Genomic DNA, 22,440 nt, shown 5'->3' with positions numbered 1-22,440 from the left:
TTCACAATTAAGCCTTGAATTTAGAACAGAGACTATTACACGGCTGTTGTAGCAGTCCAGGAATCTCCGCTGGGAAATTACTACCTGCCTCGTAGAGAAGACAAATTTAAAGCTCCATAAAAGCACAATGAGTCATCATGTTTATTGAGCAATACAAATGTTTTAATGTCTGAAATAAGTGTCAGATTTAATATAAATTTTTGCTTTACTCCAGTAAATTAGGAGGAAATTCATCATCCAGTTTGGGTGACATAGTACCTAGTTCCAGAAAATCTACACCTCCATCATCTGGTAAGTAGGTGCTGAGTGCTGAACAATTGCACACTGCATTTCATGCTGTCCTCAGTCTTACTTAGTTGTGTGAATATACATACACTGAATCCCTGTGGGAATCCTAGAAATGTTAAAAGGAATTGGAGATAAGAATTCCCATATACAGTCAGGAAGAATCTGGAGAATTTTATTTTCTGGTTCTGGAAAATAAAGGGCGGGGGGGAAATGTGTCAATGTGTTCACTGTCAGTTGCTTAAATGATCAAAGTGATGAACGTATTTAACTTTTATTCCTAGCCTCCACCATGGTGCCCATTGTCACACCCATTGACAGCCACAGTGTGTATGCAGCGTAGGCCTGAATGTTAAGTAAAGAGAAGAAGCATTGAAACTTTGGAAAGGTTAGAAAGGAATATAAAATGAGGGAGTGATAACCCTGACATACTCAAAAGGCTCCGTGGAAGATGTATAGAAGTATCAAAAAAGGATAAAAATTATTGTAGAAAGAGTGGCTTCTGTGTGTTGTTGTGTGTTTTTTTTAATCTATAAAGTAGTGGATTCATGCTTAGGGTTGCTAGATAAAATAAAGGACACACAGTTAACGTTGAATTTCAGGTAAACAATAATTTTTTAGTATAAGTAAATATTACATGAGATTTACTTATACTAAAAAATTATTTATTGGTTAACTGAAATTCAAACTTTATTGAATTTTCATTTGCTAAATGTGGCAGCTCTACCATTCTGTGTAGAACTTGGGATTCCGTAGAAATAGGAGACTAATTGGTCAAATTGCATGAAAGCCCAGGATCAGAGTCTTAGTTTGCTAAGAGAGGCAATTGAGAGTCACCGTAAGATTATAAGGCTTGGCTGGCCGATCATTTGAGCAAAATGAATCCATATCTGATTTCTAGGAAGCCGAGAGGAGGTCAAATACAGAGAACTGCACATCATGAAGTACAGGAACTCGTTGCATTATGACTGCTGTGTCTTAACAGGACTCCCCTATGAGTAATCCTCATACCCATTTCAGATGGTGGTGGCCTTTAGAGACCAATCAAAGGCTTCTTAGTAAAAACTATAAGACCTTTTACATGAGCAAGATCTGAACACAATAAGAAATAAGTCATTGCAGGATGCATATTGATTTCAAAAACCATGTACTTACAATTTAGAGCAATCCTAAGTTGCTCAAAATTGAGTAAAATAGTATGTTTGAAAGGAAAATTGAAGCTTTTTAAAGGTATTATGTGGGGCTTATGTCTTACCTTCCCACTGGGGAGTAGATCTTCCTGAAGGCACGGGAGAAAGGCAGCCTATCTGACCTTCTCAAACGTGTGAGGTTGTGGGGATTACAGTGTAAACCTTACATGCTTCCTGTGTACTTTTAAGGCTGTAAGGCGACCTCACAGGTAGAAACACGGCTCCTGGGTTGGGGAAATGCTCGTCACTTTGTGATAAAGCAGCTTCTCTCTCCCCCGCCCTCCCCACCCCGGCCCCCGCAGTGCCAGCCCCCTTCCCTAGACCAGGGAGGCTCTTCTGTTCCCGCTAACATGCTGTGGCTTCTCATCCTCGTGGCCAGATGAGAGCAGGTGCATTTTGAAGCATAAGTGTGTAGTCTTTGTTAAATTACATGTCATTTTTGTTATTACTAAAAATAAAGTGCAGTGAAGAAGTGATTTAAAACTTCACCCAAGTTTTCTACAAATACAGGACTTTGGAATAACTTTTCTGGATACCAAGAGTATAAAATACTTCTATCTGCGTGGATTGTAAATATTAATCAACCACAAAATTTACTGTAGGCATGTCAGAGTCCTGCTATAATTTTTGTATCAATAACCCAACTTGTCTAAAATAAAACTTGTGAAAATTCTACACAGAAGGTCCCCCACCCACCTCGAGGGAAAGCTGCCTAAGCAATCACATGTGGATTGGCCTGCAGTTGTAATATTCACCTTGGCTCCCCAGAGGCCCTATCTACAATTCTCCTCACCCATGACTGGACCAAAGAATATAAGCATCTGCCTAAGCTAAATGTATTTGGAGGTTCTGAAGGCTTTGGGAAAGGAAATATTTCCACTTCACATCTGGGAGGTGGCACAGTGCATACCCTCAACTGCATGGATGTATGCATCTGTGTTACTCCCATGTGCCACTCAAGTTGACCCAAGTGTCCAAGATTCAACTAAATCCTAAATCTCAAAAAAATTTCCCAAGGCTCTCTCTCTAAAAAACAAAACAAAATAAAAGCATGCTAGTGAGGAAGAATAAAAGAAACTAATTTCAAATTTATGGAAGCAGTTTTTCACAAGTAAATACCAATGTTCGATAAGGTATGCAAATATAAGTATGAAATTAAAAAGGGGTAACGTTTCTCAGTATAAGGAGAACCAATGTTTCTCAGTATAAGGCGAACCATCGAGTCGAATAAAGTTTATAGAACTCTGAAACGAATTGAACATGCTTCTTAAGTCTTAGTACACTTCTTTAATGTGTTTTGAAAGTGGCCATCTGTTTTAGAATTCTCGGTGTTTCAGAATGCATCCAGATGCCTTTCAATTTAAGTGAGCTAGAGGTCAGAACTAGTAAACTAGAACGTTTTCAACTTGGGGTTTCGAGTCCTTGTGACCAAATACAGGTAAATATAAAACCTGGCTCAGGCTGTGTGTGTGGGTAGCCAGCAACTGGGCAATGTCACAGCTAAACTTTTTATATATTTCCACTCTTCCTTAAGAAAAAAACAAAAATTCATCTGCTGATCACAGCAGGTAGAATCAATAGATAAATAACAAAATCCAGTTCCTGGACTGCTATCCCAGGGCCCTGTCATCTCTGACGTGCAATCAGATCTCAATTTCAGGAAGGTATTCTCGGGGTACTGGCCCGATAAGGTGAACTTTATAAGCCCAATAGAAGGTGAGAAAGGTAAAAGTATATAGGAATTTACCACCAGAAGGGAAACTTACCTGGTGATGGTTAAGACATGGTATAGGAATAGTGAAAAAGTGGCCCAGATTCTCTCCATCATATCCAGGGAGACACCAATGACCTGCTTACTAAGATGGGATTCAAGGCAAAACATTATAGGGTCAGCATCGACCCAAACCCCTGGGCCCGTTCTATAATGTTTCCATTGCACACTATGTGCTGAACCATTCCGTTCATTAATATGCATGCGTAACAAAGAGAAAGATGTGTTTATTGGTAATTCTAACTAAATTCCTGGAATTAACTCAGTCCAATATGACTTTCACTGGAGAATCACACCTCGGCTTTCTGCCAGCAATAGCTGATATTTGCAATACCGAACAGACAACGCCAGTTTTTACACGTCATCACAGGCTTTTGACCCGAATGAAAAGGAACAAACAAGAGCTCCTAGTTTTCAAAAGGCTGAGTCACCTAATAGCCATAATAATTTCAACATTGAAAAATAACGTGACGCCTGTCAGATGCTCCCCGTCCTTTGAAAGGTCAGAGTGGCGGTCGCGAGCACTACTTCAGCTTGTGTGCCACAGGGAAGGGTAGTGGCTTTGTGGCACCGAGCCGTCTGTTATTTCAAGGGGGAATTTACTCCTTAAGTCCGAATGCCCTGTGGTTTCTGTTAGAGGTAACATGTCATGGGATGCTCTGATGCTTTCCAGGGTGAGTAGATTTTCTACTTGACCTCATCTAAACCACAGATCAATTTTCTAGCTCAACCCCGTGATATCTCCTGGTCCTGACACTGGGGATGCGCCCCGCCCGCCCCCCGCCCCCCCCCCCCCCCGCTCCCCAGGGAGCAGGGGGAAAGGGAAGGGCCCCCCCCCCCCCCCAGGCTGTGCGAAGGGCCTCGCCTGAAGCAGCACCAGTGTGCAGGGCAGGAGGGACCCCTGAGGCAGAGCTAAGCTCTGGGTCCTGGGTCTGCTGAGTGTTTGCCGAGAACAAGTCCCTTAAACTCTTTAAGAGTTTATCTTTTAAAACTTAAAAATAAGAGGGCTGAAGATGATCTTTAAAATCCTTTCCAGTCAATAAAATTCTCTAGTAATTGCACAGGGAAGCATTTTATAAACGTCAAGATGACATGATGGGCCTTTATTATGATTGTTATTTAGCACTAATTTTGAAGTGATACCTTTTCGGGGTGGAAGGTTTTTGAAAGTGAAGGCATATTCTCTTGGGTCTGTGTGCCCTTCCACCCTGCACCTTGCATCGAACCCCGTGGCTTTACAGAAACCACTGGAAGCCTCCGTGCGCCCCTTTGGAGACCGCTGGACCCAGCGTTTCCCAAGCAGCTGTCAGTCATGCCCGCCCTTCAATCAGGGGCACGTATCATCTTGAAATCGTTTTAATCCTGCCCTTTCTGGAACCTTCCCTGAGCCATTTCCCTCGTGTATGACTCCTTTGCGTGGTCTGAATTTAGGATTTTTCTATTCTCTCTTTCCTTTAAATGCCTGTTGCAATTTGAGTGAACCTGTTCACATCACCTGGTTTTCACACAAAACCAAGCAAAAGGAGAAATCTGAAGCACGCTGTGATAAAGGTTCCCAGTGGAGTTGCTTATTGCTTACAAGCTGGTTGAAGATACTGTAAGAAGTGAAGGGTTCTGGGCCATACTTACATACATTGTTATGGAAAATACCAATATTATGTTTGAAACTACAAAGTAAAAATGTCTTTCTGAAAATATTTTTTGAGCTCTAGTGTAAAATTGATCAAGCAAATAGATATCATGAGGGCCACTTTCAGTTTTGTTAGATTTAAATACATTGTATTCTTAATGTGCTTTGCCTTTAAATTTTACTTTGTTTACTGTGCTGAGCACTCATTATAGATCTTTTACTAAGGTTAATTTTACTTGCTCTCATTTTATTTTTTTATAACCTCTTTTTCCTCTCCTGTCTACCTGATGATTTTTGAATTGTTTGTCTGTATATAGCTATAGACATAGATGCTACTGGCTTAGATGCAGAAGAAAATGATATTCCAGCAAACCACCGCTCCCCTAAACCCAGTGCAAACAGTGTAACGTCACCCCACTCCAAAGAGAAAAGAATGCCCTTCTTTAAGAAGGTAACATTAACTTCCAAGCTCCCATCTGTCCGCCTGCTCAACTGCACTGCGTCACATTCTAGTCCTGTTGACTGTCTGCGTCCTTTGATAAGCCAATAACATGCATGCTCTGTTATTCTTTGTTTCTTTTCCATGCTGCTGTAGCTAAGCAGAAGCAGAAATCGGTAAGTCTACATTGACATAAGCTGTGTTTATCCTGCCACTGGCATCATTAGCATTCAATCCCACAGTCGTATGAAATACAATTATTTCTGTCCGGAGAAAAGAGCCTACCAAACAGCTAATTGAGTCCGTGCATTGCAAACCGACTAAATTCAGTGAGTGACCTGTGAAAGCACCATTACAGCACTTATCCTTTTTGATGGAATAATATCTACCGCCAAGGGGACTTGTTTACACATTTAAGGATGTTGAACACTGACAACACTATTGGATGCACCTCTCTTGTGCATGCTTATTCTGTCTTTGTCTCTTTCTTTTCTCTCAATTTAACTTATAATCAAGCATTTTAAAACCAATATTAGATTCTGATTGATGATATCCAGATACATAGCTTGTACTAAAAAAAAATAAAAAATGATTCAAGTCTTAATTTAGTCAGTATTTAAACTTCTAATCCATTAGGTGCAAAATCTGCAGATGAACAAGACCAGTGGAAAACTGCAGGCTTGTTTTGGCGGTTTACTGTGAGTTTTTCCTATTGTCATATCTAACTATTCTCCCGATGTTCGTGCCTCCTCCATCGGTCCGATCTCAGCATCTCACCTGTTGGCCAATGGGGCGGTGGCCGTGCTCAGAACCTTTGCCACTGGCCAACCAAGATACTGCACGGTGATGCTCCCCATCCCCTGACCGAAAACTAGGCAGTCCTGAGCTCTCTTTACTCCAGACAAAGTCTGGTTCCTTTCAGCACATTTTGTAGCTTCAAAGCGATATTTTTTGAGGAGGTCTCCCCAGCCATTTCCATTCCTTCCCTTCTTCTATACACCACTTTCCGCAGCCTACTCTGCTGTCTCTAAGTCATACTTCCTAATGTCACCATGTCCTACACGACCCCGGTATATCATGACACATAGATGTTGAGGAAGACCTACTCTGCTCTACACTCTCCACGTCCTGAACGCTTTTCCTCTGCACACAAGTATTTTGCTCTGGGGCGGAACTCTAACCTCACCAATGAGGTGTCAGATACTGAACTGTGAAGTTGTTGTTTTTTAAATAAATTATGGTTATGTTAAGACCTGAGCACTCCAGGCTAAAATTAAAACACCTGGATTTTTTTGTGTTAACACAGAAGCCCCAGCCCATTTCTTATCCTATCTTCTTGTCACAACAAAAGTGACAGACAGTGCCAAATCCTAGAAAGTCACTGTTGCTGAGCTGCTCTGGGCTTTAACGAACAGTGACGTGAACTAAAACCATGGTAGTCCAGATAAGATTTTTGAGCTTTCCTTACTCTGAAATTCCAAAACTTTAAAAATGTTTATCACAATTTTTCCCCTGAAGAATTTGAACAACATAAGGTGAGCAGGAAAGGGTAGGTAAAAATGATGATGTCATGATCACCAAGTACCAATATTCCATCAAATAAGGTAATTTCTGTAGCTACCTTATTGATTGAGAAGCTGACTGATTGCCAGCATTGGATAACCCTTTGCTAGCTGGCAGTCACAGATCGAAGGAAACAAAGACCTATCAAATAATGGGCCACTTAATACTTAATGACTTGAAATAAAATTTCTTAGTAGCTGTTACTAAAATGTATGCAATTTTTATTCCTAATTACACTGGTGGAAAAGGAATTCTCATTCTTCATAGTTATAAAGACTTGGCTTCTAAACATTTTCAGAATGATCCCAGGTGGTATAACTGTAATAATTTAACAAATATGCTTATGATGCCTTCGGCACTGGTATTCATTCTTCTTATGTTATTGATTATGTGGGCAACTTAGAGTGCAGAGTTCAAAAACAGGAAACAGCCTGAAAGTCAGTGATGAGAGTGTTCTCCGTGTTTTAGGCTGCTTTTTGAGTGGTGCTTGTGTGGCATTTGTGCTGTCACTGTATTATGTTTGTCTTGTTTTATTTCTGTTTAAAAATGTATTCTACCTTTATTATGGCTTTTAAAATTAATCTTGAATACTAGGCAAAATTTTAAGCAGTAAAATTTGACAGCACAATCACAGTAATATTTCCTCCCCTTTTGAGTATATTTACCTATGGCATTAGCGAAATCTCAGCTGAAAGCTTTCGAATTTGAAATGGTTTTTAATTTTCCTCTTAAGCAAGTTAAATTTGATCAAATTCAGAAAGTTTGCAATGAGCAATTTTAAGCAGCAATAAGATGTTCTGGAGCAACAGGCTGATGCAAAAATTATAATCACATTTGCACATCACTTATCAAATTCTTAAAATAGTTTAAAGAATATTTTTCTGTTGGTCTGTGTGACTAAAAGAAATTCTTAAAATATTTTTTTCAGATGCTCTTTAATGCAGAAAGATTCATATCACAGTGATTTGTTTACTTCAGGTCTACAGCCATATCTCTCTTCTGCATTAAAAGATGTCATTTTGGGAATCACTGTGTGACATTTTTACTATCAAAATAGCTATTTTTTTATATAATCAAACAAATTAGTGGTGACCTAATGTTTTGAAAAATTTTGATTTTGATTATGTTATTTTAAGCAGTTAAGCTGAAAAGGTTTGAAAGTTTTAGAAATTGCTACGAAATTTAGCTCCTCCCCCTGGGGGAAGCCATGGATTAGTTATGTAACAGAAACACTACTCAGTGCTCCTGAGAAGCACGTTAGAGATGCAAGTGAATGATGGACTTTTTGAGGCCACGGAAGCAGGCTCGGTTATCACACATTGTCCACCTTTCCTCCGAGACACATAAACCTTTCTTTTTAGAAACCAAAATTCCAACAATATCAGCCACTAAGCTGTGGATAGGAATCCGAATTACTGAAACAAGCATACCTGCTAAGTTAAACTCTTACAGTAAAATGGGATTTTTCAAGTATTTGGTAATGAGTTACAGTGTCTTGAAGTTAGGTTTTATCCAGGTAAGACAAACACCTAAGACGCAAAGGTAATGAAACCTTTCTTTTCTCTGTACTTAACCATGTTAGGTCTGCAAATGTGGCTCTTCAGAAAACTCCAGTGCATCTGAAAAGCAATCTTAACTTCCAGTCAAGCCTAAAGCACCTATTCTGCATGAGGCATGTTTCTATCTGTTCTACCAACTAGTTCTCATTCAAAAGCAGCACCTTCTGCTTTAGGAACTCATCTGTTAGTAGCATTTCTTAAGGAGAAAAAAAAAAAATGTAGACAGTTCAATAACCTGAAAACTTTAGGAAAATAAACCCACCAGTCTTTGATTGGGTTTATTTAGAAAAGAGGCAAGTTAATAAAATAATTTAAAAAATGAAATGTCTGGAAAGCCAGGGCCTCGTATGACAGAGTTTGGAAAGAACAGGTTTTACGTAAAATACTTACGTTCCCCCTGCCTGTTAACCATCTGACGTCCTCTCCTCTCTGCAGACAGAGCACACGCCTCCCTATGATGTGGTACCTTCCATGCGCCCCGTGGTCTTGGTAGGCCCTTCCCTGAAGGGGTACGAGGTAGGTAGCTGCTGTCTGCAGCACACCTGACCTTTGTGTGCTGAACTGCTTTGTGACCCCACCTCCCTCTCCCGACTCTTTGAGTTTAGAACTTAAAGAGCTCCTACCACAAAGCCTGGTGTTCTTCAAGTTGTGGTATACATTGCTTCCTGTTGTGTCCTGTTTTATTTTCTTGGCTGTTGCTCTGGAGATTTCTGCTAGCTACAGCTTACTCAGCCTGAGGGAACCAGTATCAGATGGGAAATTACTGGAACCACTGTGGTGTCATGTATTGTCATTAAGACATCAGGATAAATTCAGGGAACTTTGACTTTTGAATTGTCATTGGATCAGAACTCAGAACAGAAAAATTTGATCTCACATGCTACTTTTTCCAAATGGGAAGCCTGGGTTTTCAGACATGCTTAAGAAGAGTAAAATCGTTTTATTGTAATAGTAATATTTTGTCTCCTAACATACTGCTTCCTCAATTGCAGGTCACAGATATGATGCAAAAAGCATTGTTTGACTTTTTAAAACACAGATTTGAAGGGCGGTGAGTATTTCAGAATCCTGGGTATTGTGGGTTTTGTCTTGAAAATGACAAAACCTGGTGGGACAGGCATGTGATCCCAAGAGAACCACCCTCTGAAGTCTATGGGTGACAGGAAATAAGTTCGTCCAGTTCAATCTGATGCCATAATATTTGTCATAATTGCTCGGCACATCCTCAAACCTGGATAATCCATCTCATTGTTCCTGCACCTACATCCAGAGGCTGAACTTGGCCAAATGCTTTCTGAGTAGTCTCATGGTCAGCTGGCCCTCATCGCTGCCCAGAGTCATGCTAAATATCCCTCTTCCATTTACTTTTCTACCCTTCTAATAACATTCATGCCAGCTCCTCTCGTCTCAAACCTCTAACATCCCCTGATCATCTTGCTGTCTCCATGAATTTGCTTCCTATTTCATTGAGAAAATAGAGACAGAGAACTTCCAAGAGTTCCCATCACCACACATATTCCCACCTGCATTTTTGCCTGTGTACTCTGCTTTTCTCTTATTACTATTAACAGTGGTCAAACCCACCAACTTGGATGCTAGGCCCCATCCCTCATCCCCACCCCAACAGCCACAACAACCCTTTCCTCTCTCCTCAATATCATAAGCATATACAATGTAGTTATTTGTTCCTTCAACAAAAAAGTTGACCTCATTTTCCCTCTAGCTGTCTCATTTTTCTCCTTTTCTTTATAACAAAACTCCTTGAACAAGTTATGTGTCCATCACTCAACCAAAACTAGTCATGTCAGTGACCCTCACAAGGCTAATTCCCGAGTGAATCTACAGTCCTCCTCTTAATTGACGTGGTGGAACACACCATCTTCTTTTAAATTCTTTGGTCTCTGGAACCACACACACACACACACACACACACACACACACACTTTCTCATTATTGGTTGATTCCTGTATGCGCCCTAACCAGGGATTGAAACTGCAACATTGGTGTATTGGGACGATGCTCTAACCAACTGAGCTACCCGGCCAGGGCTGAAAAATGCAGAAATGTTGAAGCCACTCACTGTCTTTGCCTACAAGGAGCCCATGTGTAAACCATAAATTAAAACCTCAAGCAGTAAAATATAAACTAAATGAAAAGGCAGCTCAGCGGATGTGTGTCCAGGGTACAGGAAGCATAAACAGAGGAAGGATTAACACTGATTTAGGGATGTCAACATCCAGGAAGGGTTTTTAAATGGAACCTATGATTTCACCACCAAGTGAATTAGGAAGAGAAGGGGCATGTCCACCAGAGGGTGTAAAATGTGTGACAACATCAAGATGTGACACAGCTTATATGAGAGGCAAGTTACTTAACATTCCTCAAGTCAAGTGTAGGCAGAGAGTGACTGGTAACAAGGCTGGGGCCATGTCTACTGTATCATGTTAATCATCTTGGACTTACTCCTTTTCCTCACCTCTTCTCTCCCCTCAATTTGCTTGTATAAATCCTTATTGAGCATATTCTCTGTGCAGATAGGACCTTACTTACAGTCTATTGAAAGGCAGCCTTGAATCAGATAACCTGTGGGCACCATAGTAAAGGTTAAGCCAGCTTCTGATAGGAGTCTAAAATGGAAACTTCAAAATACAGGGCTGGTGAGTATTTCTGCATTGTTACCACGGTAAATGTGCTGCCTCTCTTCTCCACATTCCTTTTCTTCATTCTTTTTTTCTTCTTCTTCATTCCTAACAATACAAGTACAATAGATGGTATCTGTAGGTTTCAGTGTTCTTTTAGATTTCTTAATATAGTACTTTCTCCCTTGACCACTCCTGCTTCTGCAGCCATTTCTAATTTATATTGACTTTTGGAAGGGGAGGCAAGGACAGAGGGAGAAACTTTTATAGGAAGACAAGTGTGGTTAGTAATCAAGCAAAGGACTGAAAGAGACAGAAAAGGAAAACACAGTTCAAGGTATAAAAAGACTTTATGATCAAAGTCTGCCTAACCAAATGCTCCTAATTAGACATTTTTGTTTTCCATTGCTTTATGAAATTTATTTTATTTTGTGCCAGGAAACACAGCTTCATCCTTGGGCCTTTGGCTTGGTCCCAGGCTCTCAGGCCAAGTATAAAAGGCATACCGCTAATTGGGCCATTTAGCTTTCACTTCTTTATTCTTGGCTCTGTCATTTATCACAATTTGGAACTGTCCCATGAGCATGCACACCCAGAATATTCTGCTAGACTAGGCACCACGCTCTCTGTGACGGAGGTAACCTGCTGCCCTTTCCGAAATGCCAAAGATGGGGAAACGAGATGGAATTCCCTGACTTCCCACTTCTGTTTAAACCTGAGTGCGTTTTTAATTTGGAAGATTGATTCCAGCCATAGGGTGTATCTTGGACCCGTGTTATAAAGTATCAGCCATTCAGACTGGTTTCTTTTAAGAAATGCATAAACAAAATATCTGCATGTTGTATCAATCTTTTGTTTCTGGCCAGAAGTAATTTCCATATGGCTTTATTAATGGACCTGCCTTGGCTCATGTTGACTCATAGAGCTGGAGTTCAACTTTCTAGGCCTGTGACTACAATGAAAGATCCTCCAAGGAAGTAATAGAGTCTGTAAGGCAGAAGGCAAAAAGCCATAGAAAATTTTAACTAATTTTTTTTTTACTCATGGCAAGACCTTCAGAGTGTTAACGAAAAAAAACCATTAAAACCTGTAAAGAATTTTAGTGAGTTTATTTGAGCCAAACTGTCGACATATGCCGGGAAGCAGAACCTCAATGAATTGAGATAATGCTCCGGAGAATGCAGGGTTACATCTATATTTATACATTGAAATCAAAGGAAAGGGACGTAGGTGAGTTACATGAAATCCATTGGTGATAGATTAGGGAGGTGGGACAAAGCAAAGCGGGGAAACCTCTGGGATAGGGTGAAAAGTGAAATGATGGACATGTGCTTCTCTTACAGAGATGGATACAGGATACTTTAACGTAATTAACAGTTGACAATTAACTTGATAACAATAACAATGAGGAAATGTCCTGGTGCCATTTGTTGTGCCCTGAGGGGCCCGGGGTAAAAAGGAAGTTACAAGTTACCCAGACATCTCACAGATATGTTATCTTAGAGGCAAAAAGGCAAATGGGCTCAGTAAAGAAGATCTAAGTTGATCTTTGTCAGGGAAGATATCCGACTAGGACATGACTACCCACTATAACCTGTTTGTAGTTAAATATTTAATTTTCAAACCATCCTTTGTGGTTATTCCAGGTCTCTGAGTTTGCAAGACTGCCATGCAGGCCTCCCCTGAGCTTGTCAGGTTAGCATGTGGCTCCTTTCGTCCACAAGAGTATCTGAATCATTAAATGTCTTTGCTTTTGGCAAGCCAAGATAACAACAGAGGGTGGAAAGTCAGCAGAAGCATCGGGGAAAAAGTAAATTACTCATGAATTATCTATTAAATAAACTAAATTTACCCAAAATACATAAGAACTCAAGCAATTTAACAAAAGTAAGATAAACAATCCAATTTAAAAATGGGCAAAGGTACCTTTGACCTCCAGCCTTGACCATCACGGCCTTCACTCATGTACAGGCAGTGTCCGCACTCCTTGGAGTCATGCTGACAAGCAGCCGAGACCAGGGTCACTGGGGACAATTCTGGCTTCGACTACATTATATCGACATAGAAGCTGTCCTAGGCAGATGGCCATTCCATTTTCTTTTTAACAAAATCTTTGTGTTATGGCACAATTCCCTGCCCCTTGTGTGGGTCCCTGGGTGTGTGGGGGGCATCCTTGCAGGCAGGAGGCTGGATGTTGGCACCTGAGGACCTGAAGGCATTGTCACTGACTTGCCTTTTATGTCACACTAGCTTCCATGGTTATCTTCAAGTTCAACTTTGAATGAATTGTCATATTAAAAGATAAAATAAACAAACAAACAAAAATGGGCAAAGGACCTAATAAATAGACATTTCACTAAAGTGAGCATTTGAAAAAATGCTCAGTCACTGATCATCAGAGAGATGCAAATTAAAACCACAATGAGGTATCACCTCACACCTGTCAGAATGGCTATCATCAACAAATCAACAAACAACAAGTGCTGGTGAGGATGTGGAGAAAAGGGAACCCTGGTGCACTGCTGGTGGGAATGCAGACTATGCAGACATTATAGAAAACAGTATGGAGTTTCTTCAAAAATTAAATATGTAACTGCCATTTGACCCAGTAATCCCACTTCTAGAAATATATTCTAAGAAACCCAAAACACTAATCAGAAAAAAATGTATGCACCCCTATATTCATAGCAGTGCAATTTACAATAGCTAAAATCTGGAAATAGCCCTGGTGCCCATCAGTAGATGAGTGGATAAAATGCTGTGGTACATTTATACCATGGAATACTATGTAGCAGTAAATAAGGAGGCTCTCTTACCCTCTGAGACATCATGGAGGAACCTGGGAGAGCATTATGCTAAGTGAAATAAGCCAGTCAGAGAAAGACATGTATCATGTGATCTCACTCATATGTAGAATCTAATGAACAAAATAAATGTTGGACCAAATAGATTCAGAGACATTGAAGCATGGAACAGACTGATGAATCTCAGAGGGAAGGCAGGGGTGGTGGGCGGGTGGGTGGGAAGAGATCAACCAAAGAACTTATATGCATATATGCAGAACCCATAGACATAGACAATAGGGTGGTGAAGGCCTGGGGTGAGGGGGTGGAGGCAGGCTAGAAGGAGTCAATGATGCAGGGGCGGGGCGGGGGGAGAACATCAGTAATACTTTCAACAATAATGATTTTTTTAAATAAATTTTTTAAATTAAAACCCAAGAGGGAGAAAATATGAAACAAAGTGTTGGTGATGAAAAGATTCTAGCTAGGAATTCTTTTCTGTCCTTAAACCTACTTGCGTCCATTTGCTGCAGCCCTGGGAGTTGTCAGAAACCTGACCCTAGCGTTAAAACAGCATTGAAGTGCGCCAGGGCGAAGAAGAGATGGCAAATCATTCTCCTTTCTTTGTGTGCAACAGAGTAGCCCACTTACATTGCATGACCCTAATCACCTGTGTCATGTAAACAAAACAATTCCCCAACTCACCTGGTAGGACAAGGACAGGTAAATTAGCAAGGGAATCAGGGACAAGGAGGAAGGCTACTATTAGCGATGAGTTCAGTTGTCCTTGCAGTGTTTTGAAAATGTCAGCTCTTGCCACTGAAGTGTCTAGAATTCATACTGCATTGCTGTAGGGATATGTACATGTTGAAACTGGTGCGAAGGGATCTTAATCAAAAATCAATAATCCTGGGAAACATTACATCACTTTATTTGGTGGAAAATTTACTTGGATGTGAGATAATTCCTTCTAAACTAGTGGCTGTCTACCTTGGTTGCATATTAGTATCACCTACAGTGTTTTAAAAATGAAATAAAAAGCAAGGGTTCATATTCCACCCGTGTCTAATTGCAACCAAATCTCTAGGGCGAGACCTAATGTAACTTTAAATGCTTATATGGCAATTTTGATGTACCAGGAGGGTTGAAAACCACTCCTCTAAACTGAATTGTTCCCAGAATTTTGCCCTTATGACTTTCAAGGTCTTTTTTCCGGGTGGAATTTCAAGTAATGACAATTCCCCAAGCATAAGTTAAGGAGTTAAAATAGTATGGTGGCCCATCTCACGCAGCTTACACAGCTCGTCACGTAAGCAGGTCAGTGGACGCCGGACTGGACAGCACCACGTGCAGAAAGGAAAAAGCATGGGGACAAAGGGAGCGATGTGTTGTTACAGAAAACCCTGTCCTTCTGCTGAATGGGTTCAGGCTTGAGACGCTCCTGTCTTGTCACCACTGTAATCCCAGGATAGTGCCCAAGCACGGCAGCCTCTTTAGAGACACAGGACCCAGATTCTGGGCACCAGCAGTGCTTGGGTCCCCCTCAGCTGCACTAGTACATGCCCGGCACCTCAGGGGCTCACTCTTCCCTCTGCCTAGAAGGCCCTGCCCACAGCATCCACAGGGCTCGGTGGTTCCCAGAGGTGGGGTAGAGGCAGCATTGACCACAGAAGGGTAGCCCAGGGGAACCTGGGGAGAAATGGAATTATTCTGCATCATGAAGGTGATAGTAGATATGAAACTCCATGAATTGGTCCCAACTTATAAAGGATTGACTTTATGACATATAGATACATTTTTTTTTTGCAAAATTCAGTAATCCCTTTCCACATTGTCCCAAATGCATTGCTATCCCAATGGCAACCAATGTTAACTGCATTAGCTATTTTTTGGTGTTTACTCCTTGCCTCTCAATAATATACTTAATTTGCTACTTGAGTTTTCAGTCTTAATCATTACCCATTGACTACCCCATGAAGAGTATGTAGCTCGCATGCACAGTCCTCCTCTCTCTCACACATACCTGCATACACATCTCATCCTCTAGTCTCTCAACAGTTAAGTTGGTATTTTTGGCTGGCTCCATTTTTCGTATGTATTGTAACCATGTAAATAATACATCAATGGGCCATGTCATGCACTGTGATTACTCTTTCATATGTTTGTGGTACTATGAGATAAATCATTTTACCTTTTATACTTGCTTAATTTTCTATATATTTGGCACTAATTCAGCCCGATTCTCCCCCAGCTGTCTGAACCTCCTCACAGTAGATTCAGATGCACCAGGTGGTCTCTCACCTTTGTCCTTCGGAATCTGTCTGGGAGCGCTGTGGGCTGCTGCCATCTGGATGGGTGCCCTCTGTGCTGGTGTACATTCACCATTCTGGGACATCCTTTGTCACTATCTTTGGGATTGCTGTCTCCTTTTCTTTTGGAGCCCTTTCTCCTAGATCCCTTGGTCTCTTTCAGGGTTTACCCTGTCATTTCAGGCAACAACATCCTCTAATACAGTGGTTCTTAACCTAATGCCGCGACCCTTTAATACGGTTCCTCATGTTGTGGTGACCCCAACCATAAAATTATTTTCGTTGCTACTTCATAACTGTAATTTTGCTACTGTTCTGAATCGTAATGTAAATATCTGTGTTTTCCGATGGTCTTAGGCGGCCCTGCTAGCGGTTCTCAACCTGTGGGTCACGACCCTGCTACGAGTTCTCAGGTTGAGAACCGCTGCTGTAGAGCCTAAGACCATCAGAAAACACAGATATTTACATTACGATTCAGAACAGTAGCAAAATTACAGTTATGAAGTAGCAACGAAAATAATTTTATGGTTGGGGTCACCACAACATGAGGAACTGTATTAAAGGGTCGTGGCATTAGAAAGGTTGAGAACCACTGCTCTAATAGTTTCCCTAGAAAGAGTACATAAAAACTTTCTTTGAGACCTGAGTGTCTAAAAATGTCTTTAGCCCTGGCTAGTGTGGCTCAGTTGGATGGGCAAAAAGGTTGCTGTTTCGATCCCTGGTCAGGGCATATGCCCAGCTTACAGGCTCTATCTCTGGTCAGGGTATGCAGGAGGCAGCTGATTGATGTTTCACTCTCAGATTGATGTTTCTCTCTCCCTCCCCCTTCCTTTCTCTAAAAAAAAAACCCACAATAAAATATTTTAAAAATATAAAATGTTGTTAATCTACCCTTCTGTTTGATAGTTAAAATGGTAATGGGATGCAGATTGGAATAATTTCCCCTCAGAATTTTTAAGGCTTTTTGCTCCATGTGGGACCTGTTTTTTCCTTTGGAAATTTTGCTTTGTCCCCAGTGTCATGAAATTTATGTAGACATGTCATCGACCTTTGTGTTGGACCCTTTCAATTTGGAAAAGTCAGACTCTTAATTCTGGATTTAAAAAAAAAAATTTAGTTTCCTGTTGTCTGTTTTTGTTATTCTCTTTTTTGTGGACATCTTATTATTTGGAAGTTGAACCTTCTAGATAACTCTCTAATTTTCATACCTTTCTTCTATTTTCCATCTTTGTCACTTCAGTTTTAGAAAATGTCCTTAACTTTATCTTCTAGCTCTTTTGTTTTTGTTTTGTTTCTTTTTATTTTTATTTATTAAGGTATTACATATGTGTCCTTATCTCCCCCTTGCCCCCCATCCCCCCCACTCATGTCCTCCCTGGTGTCTGTGTCCATTGGTTAGGCTTATATGCATGCATACAAGTCCTTCGGTTGATCTCTCCCCCTTACCTCCACCCTTCTCTACCTTCCCTCTGAGGTTTGATGGTCTGATCGATGCTTCTCTGTCTCTGGTTCTATTTTTGTTCATCAGTTTGTGTTGTTCATTATATTCCACAAATGAGTGAGATCATGTGATATTTATCTTTCTCTGACTGACTTATTTCGCTTAGCATAATGCTCTCCAGTTCCATCCATGCTGTTGCAAATGGTAAGAATTCCTTCTTTTTTACCACAGCGTAGTATTCCATTGTGTAGATGTACCACAGTTTTTTAATCCACTCATCTGCTGATGGGCACTTAGGCTGTTTCCAAATCTTAGCTATGGTGAATTGTGCTGCTATGAACATAGGGGTGCATATATCCTTTCTGATTGGTGTTTCTATTTTTTTGGGATATATTTCTAGAAGTGGGATGACTGGGTCAAATGGGAATTCCATTTTTAGTTTTTTGAGGAAACTCCATACTGTTCTCCACAGTGGCTGCACCAGTCTGCATTCCCACCAGCAGTGCACGAGGGTTCCTTTTTCTCCACATCCTCGCCAGCACTTGTCATTTGTTGATTTGTTGATGATAGCCATTCTGTATATAGGAACAAAAATTGAAAAGAAGAGCTAGTCAGAATAGCTAGCTCTTCTTTTGAATTTTTGTTTCTACTGTTATATATTTAATTTCCAAAATCTCTTTCTTTTTTGAAATAGGTATTTGTCCTAGTACATAGTTATACTCATTTCTTCCAACTTTTAATGTTATTAATAGTTTTGTTTGTTTGTTTGTTTTGGTCTCTCATGTGAGGGGTTTACCTAAGAATGCCCAGTGAATATTGCTGTGCTCAGATTTAAGAATGGGACTTGAAATGATCAATTAGAAATTGTGCCCATAGGTGGAGCTTGTCAACTTTGTTTCCTTGTAGGACAACCTCACTGGACAATCTATGTAGAAAACCACCAATGTCATCTTTGGGTCTTTCCTCTTTGGAGGTCAGATTCCCCAGAGGAAAATCTTCCCTTTAGAATCCTTTCTTTTCCAAATAATATGTCTTCTCGACTCTGTCTAGGGTCCCCTCAGAGACCCTCTGACTAAACCAGCACATAGGGAAAGGATGGTCACCTGGTGACTTGATGTAGCAGATGGGAGGTGGAGGGCTCTAACTCTGAAACACTTCTAACCAAACCTCCTGTTTCTAGTCTCCCTTTCACCTTCTTCAAAGGTATTGTGACCCTTCTAGTTTTCCCCACACCTGTTCCTACTGCTGGCTGGTATATTCAGCTGTCTCCAGTCTAAGTAATTTGCACCTTCTAGCTTTCAAATTTTGTTGTTCTCATTTCTACCCTAACCAAAATGACCCCTCCCCGCAACTACTGTCACAACACCCTTGGTGTCCTCTTCACAACAGTCATCTTAATCTGCAATTACTTTATTAATTTATTTTCTTCTTTATTGCTGATCTCTGCCTCTAGACTCAGCTCTCTGAGGAAAGACCATGTTAATCTTGTCTCATTTTCATGCCAATCACAGCACCCTACTTACGGGAGGGCCTAGAATACAAGGGCTGAATATGGCTCAAGCAGCCTGGGTTCAAATCCCAGCTTCGTCATTTTTAGTTAATATGTAACCCTGAATGAAAAAACCTACCTATGGGGCATTTTCTTCATCAACAAGAGTGGTAATGATAATAAAGCTCATTGCTAGAGTTTTGGGGATAATTTAATGAGATATTCCCAGTAATGAGATAATGCTTAGTACATGCCTGGCACTTGGTAAAGAACCAATAAATGCTAAGTTAAGTGGTACAGGATAAAAATAATGACTGAGCAAGTACCCTAACTTTTTTTGTTTGAAAATATGGCCATAATATATATATTGCATACTTAGATGAGTTTGAGGCATGGATTTCTGTCCCTTTTTATTCAATTAATAACCTCAGGGTCTTATGTTACTTTTTTCCCAACAGGATATCCATCACAAGGGTCACCGCTGACATCTCGCTGGCCAAACGCTCAGTGTTAAATAACCCCAGTAAGCACGCAATAATAGAAAGGTCCAATACAAGGTCAAGCTTAGGTAAGTGTGCGCTGCTTATGAACTTAAGCTATTTCAACACTTCTCCCTGAGGCTGCCAACGAGATCTAACAAGATGGTAATTCCATGTGTCATAGAGCCGAGAAGAAAGAGACATGTGCTGCCAGGAGCTAGTGCTGCAGTCGCAGTGATTTCATGGCAGGAGGCATTTGTTATGATAGTTGTGAGTTAAAAATTCCACAGGCTGTCAGCACGAATGTTTTGGTTGTGGTTGTTATCACTTCTGTGAGCTTCAGTGTCTGCAGATTCAAAAAATTCCTGGCTTTGCATGATAGGGTTTAGCCAGAAAAAAAGGGAGAAGGATGAAAAGGGATTTTAAACAATAGGCTTCTGAAAAACATAGATGCTTTACTTTGGTTGAGTGAATGGTTTTTAAAAGAGAGAGATGGGCTAGGTAGCTCAGTAAGTTAGAGCATCATCCCAATATGCCAAGGTTGCGAGTCCTGGTCAGGGCACATACAAGAATCAACGAACGAATGTATGAATAAGATCAGTAAGTGGAATAACAAATTGACCTCCCTCTCCTCCTTACCATCTCTCCCCCTTTTTCTTTCCACCCTCCCTCTCTCTAAAATCAATAAATTAAAAAAAGTTTTTTTAAATCCCTATATATAAAAGCCTAAGCGACCATAACGACCGGAATGACCAGTTGACCAGTCGCTATGATGCACACTGACCACCAGGGGGCAGACACTCAATGCAGGAGCTTCCCCTGGTGGTCAGTGCGCTCCCACAGCCAACCTCCCACGGCCCCTCCCCCCGGCCGCCCGGCCCCCATCGGCCCCTGGTGCTAAGCCATTTGTAGAGACCTGCTTCTGGGTCACGGTTTCCTACGTAACAGAGCAGCTCCCTCACTGCGATGTATTGAAAGTCAGCCCTTGACACAAGGGTTTGTCTGGCTCCCATCCTCTTCCTTCCCCAGGGGCCAGCCACCGCTGCAGTGGCAACACGGCAGCGAGGGAAGGCGGGGGCGGGGGGGGGGGGGGGGGGCAGGAAACTGTGTGGTAGCGGGGCACCTACAGTGGCTTCTGCGTCTGGCATCTGTTCCTTCCACGCCCGGCCCGGTGACTGTCACCTCCTCTCCTGACCCCGCCGGGGCCTTTGGGCCCTGGGCTGGGACAGGGAACTGGGGGTGGGTGACGGCGGATGCAGCCCCTTTCCCAGTGGGGGATGAGGGCCCGCTCCCTCCTTGGGGCCAGCGGCCAACCTCCCCCGGCTCCCTCCACACCCTCACCCATGCACGAATCTGTGCACCAGGCCTCTAGTAAATGAATAAAAAGAGGTGGGAAATGACACCAGAGATAGGACAGAGAAAATACTTGAAAGTTTGGAGCTTATCCTTAAGACATTACGGAGCCATGTAGATTTTAGGCATTTATTCATCCATTTAACAAAACTGGATTACCAACCACATGCTGGACATTATGCCATGTCCCAGGGACATTAAAGTGAAGGATACTAAGTCTTAACTCTCATAGAGCTCTTGTTTCACAGGGAAGACATGGCAAAGCTAATAGATGTAGATGTAGACAGATATAGTCAGTCAGTGGTTGATGAGTCCCAGAAGAAGCAGGCCAAGCGACAGAGGAGAAAGGTGTGATTTTATATGGGGATGTCAGGGGAGGCCTCGCTGAGGAGTGATATTTTGGCAGGAGGATTTATGTTGTGAATTCTGTAGCCTTGCGAGGAAAGAATATTCTGGGCAGAGGAAACTGTAAGTGCAAAGGCCCTGAGGCAGGAGCATGCCTGATGTGTTCATCATGTAGGACTTTGTAGGCCATTTAATGTAGATGTGATAGGAAGCTGTACATAAGCAGAGAAGTGTTTTAGAAGGATCACTGACAGCATTGTGGAAAAGATAATGGAACAGGGCAGTGGAAGTGAGGAAAAATTAGGATTCTGTGGAAGCAGCTTCAGAAATAGTGCACTCTGTGTAGAAATACAGGTACATAATAAAATTGGTGCCTTACAAGAATCCCTGTATTAGCTGGGTGGGGTGGGGCAAGACTTCAACAAGGCAGTCATTTAGGAGGGTTTTGTCATCATTCAAGTTAGAGAATGAGAGAGGCCTGAAGTAAGACAGTGGCAGAGGGAATAAGGAGAATGAAATAAATCTGGAGATGAGTCAGGATTTGCCAGTCTGTTTAATGGGGAACATGAAGGAGAAAACTCCAGGATGGTTTTCAGCTTTTTGCTTCGAGAAACTGGGTGAGTGATGGTGGTATTCTGAGGATAAGGGTTTAGGATGAGGGATATTTATTTGAGGGAGTGGACTGGGGAGGGGATAAGGAAGGTGATGGCTACATTTGTAAACATGTCAAATTTGCAGTGTTATGGAGCATCCACATACCAAGCAGGCAATTGTATATACAGATCTGGAACTGAACAGAGAGGGCGAGCTTAAGATGCAGTGATTCTCAATATTCATGGTAGTTATGTCCCCGCAAACACTGAATTAGAGAATACTGAGCAGATAACAGAGGAGAGTGAACTTCGAAGATAGATAAACTCATATTATCTTAACCATCTGTGTTAAGAAACGAGAAAACAAATAATATATAGAGAACGAAGGGTTGATAATAGGCTATAAAATTAGGCTTGCAAGTAAATGTGTAATTTATGGGACTGGTTGATCTTATGAATCTCATGTTTTGACTATCCATTACCACGGTAGCTGTGCTGTCCTGTGAAATCAGCGCACTTATTCCATGATGTCGTTCTGATGGCCCAGCTATAGGAATATCTCTACCCACAGA

At 41.4% G+C, this 22,440-nt stretch overlaps 1 protein-coding gene across 1 annotated transcript in view; it reads left to right on the top strand.

Moving 5' to 3' along the window:
- The window catches only part of CACNB2 (calcium voltage-gated channel auxiliary subunit beta 2), a 372,371-nt gene that overhangs the window by 335,680 nt on the left and 14,251 nt on the right, over nucleotides 1–22,440 (top strand). Inside the window, exons 6-10 of the mRNA XM_079766692.1 lie at nucleotides 215–291; nucleotides 5,194–5,327; nucleotides 8,873–8,953; nucleotides 9,430–9,488; nucleotides 19,557–19,666. Of these exons, the coding sequence (XP_079622818.1) occupies nucleotides 215–291; nucleotides 5,194–5,327; nucleotides 8,873–8,953; nucleotides 9,430–9,488; nucleotides 19,557–19,666 (461 nt within the window). The remainder of the gene's footprint in view (nucleotides 1–214; nucleotides 292–5,193; nucleotides 5,328–8,872; nucleotides 8,954–9,429; nucleotides 9,489–19,556; nucleotides 19,667–22,440) is intronic.

Source organism: Cnephaeus nilssonii, assembly GCF_951640355.1.
Source record: "Cnephaeus nilssonii genome assembly, chromosome: 1".
In the NCBI taxonomy this organism is placed as follows: Eukaryota; Metazoa; Chordata; class Mammalia; order Chiroptera; family Vespertilionidae; genus Cnephaeus; species Cnephaeus nilssonii.
This window is presented reverse-complemented; position numbering and strand designations above follow the sequence as displayed.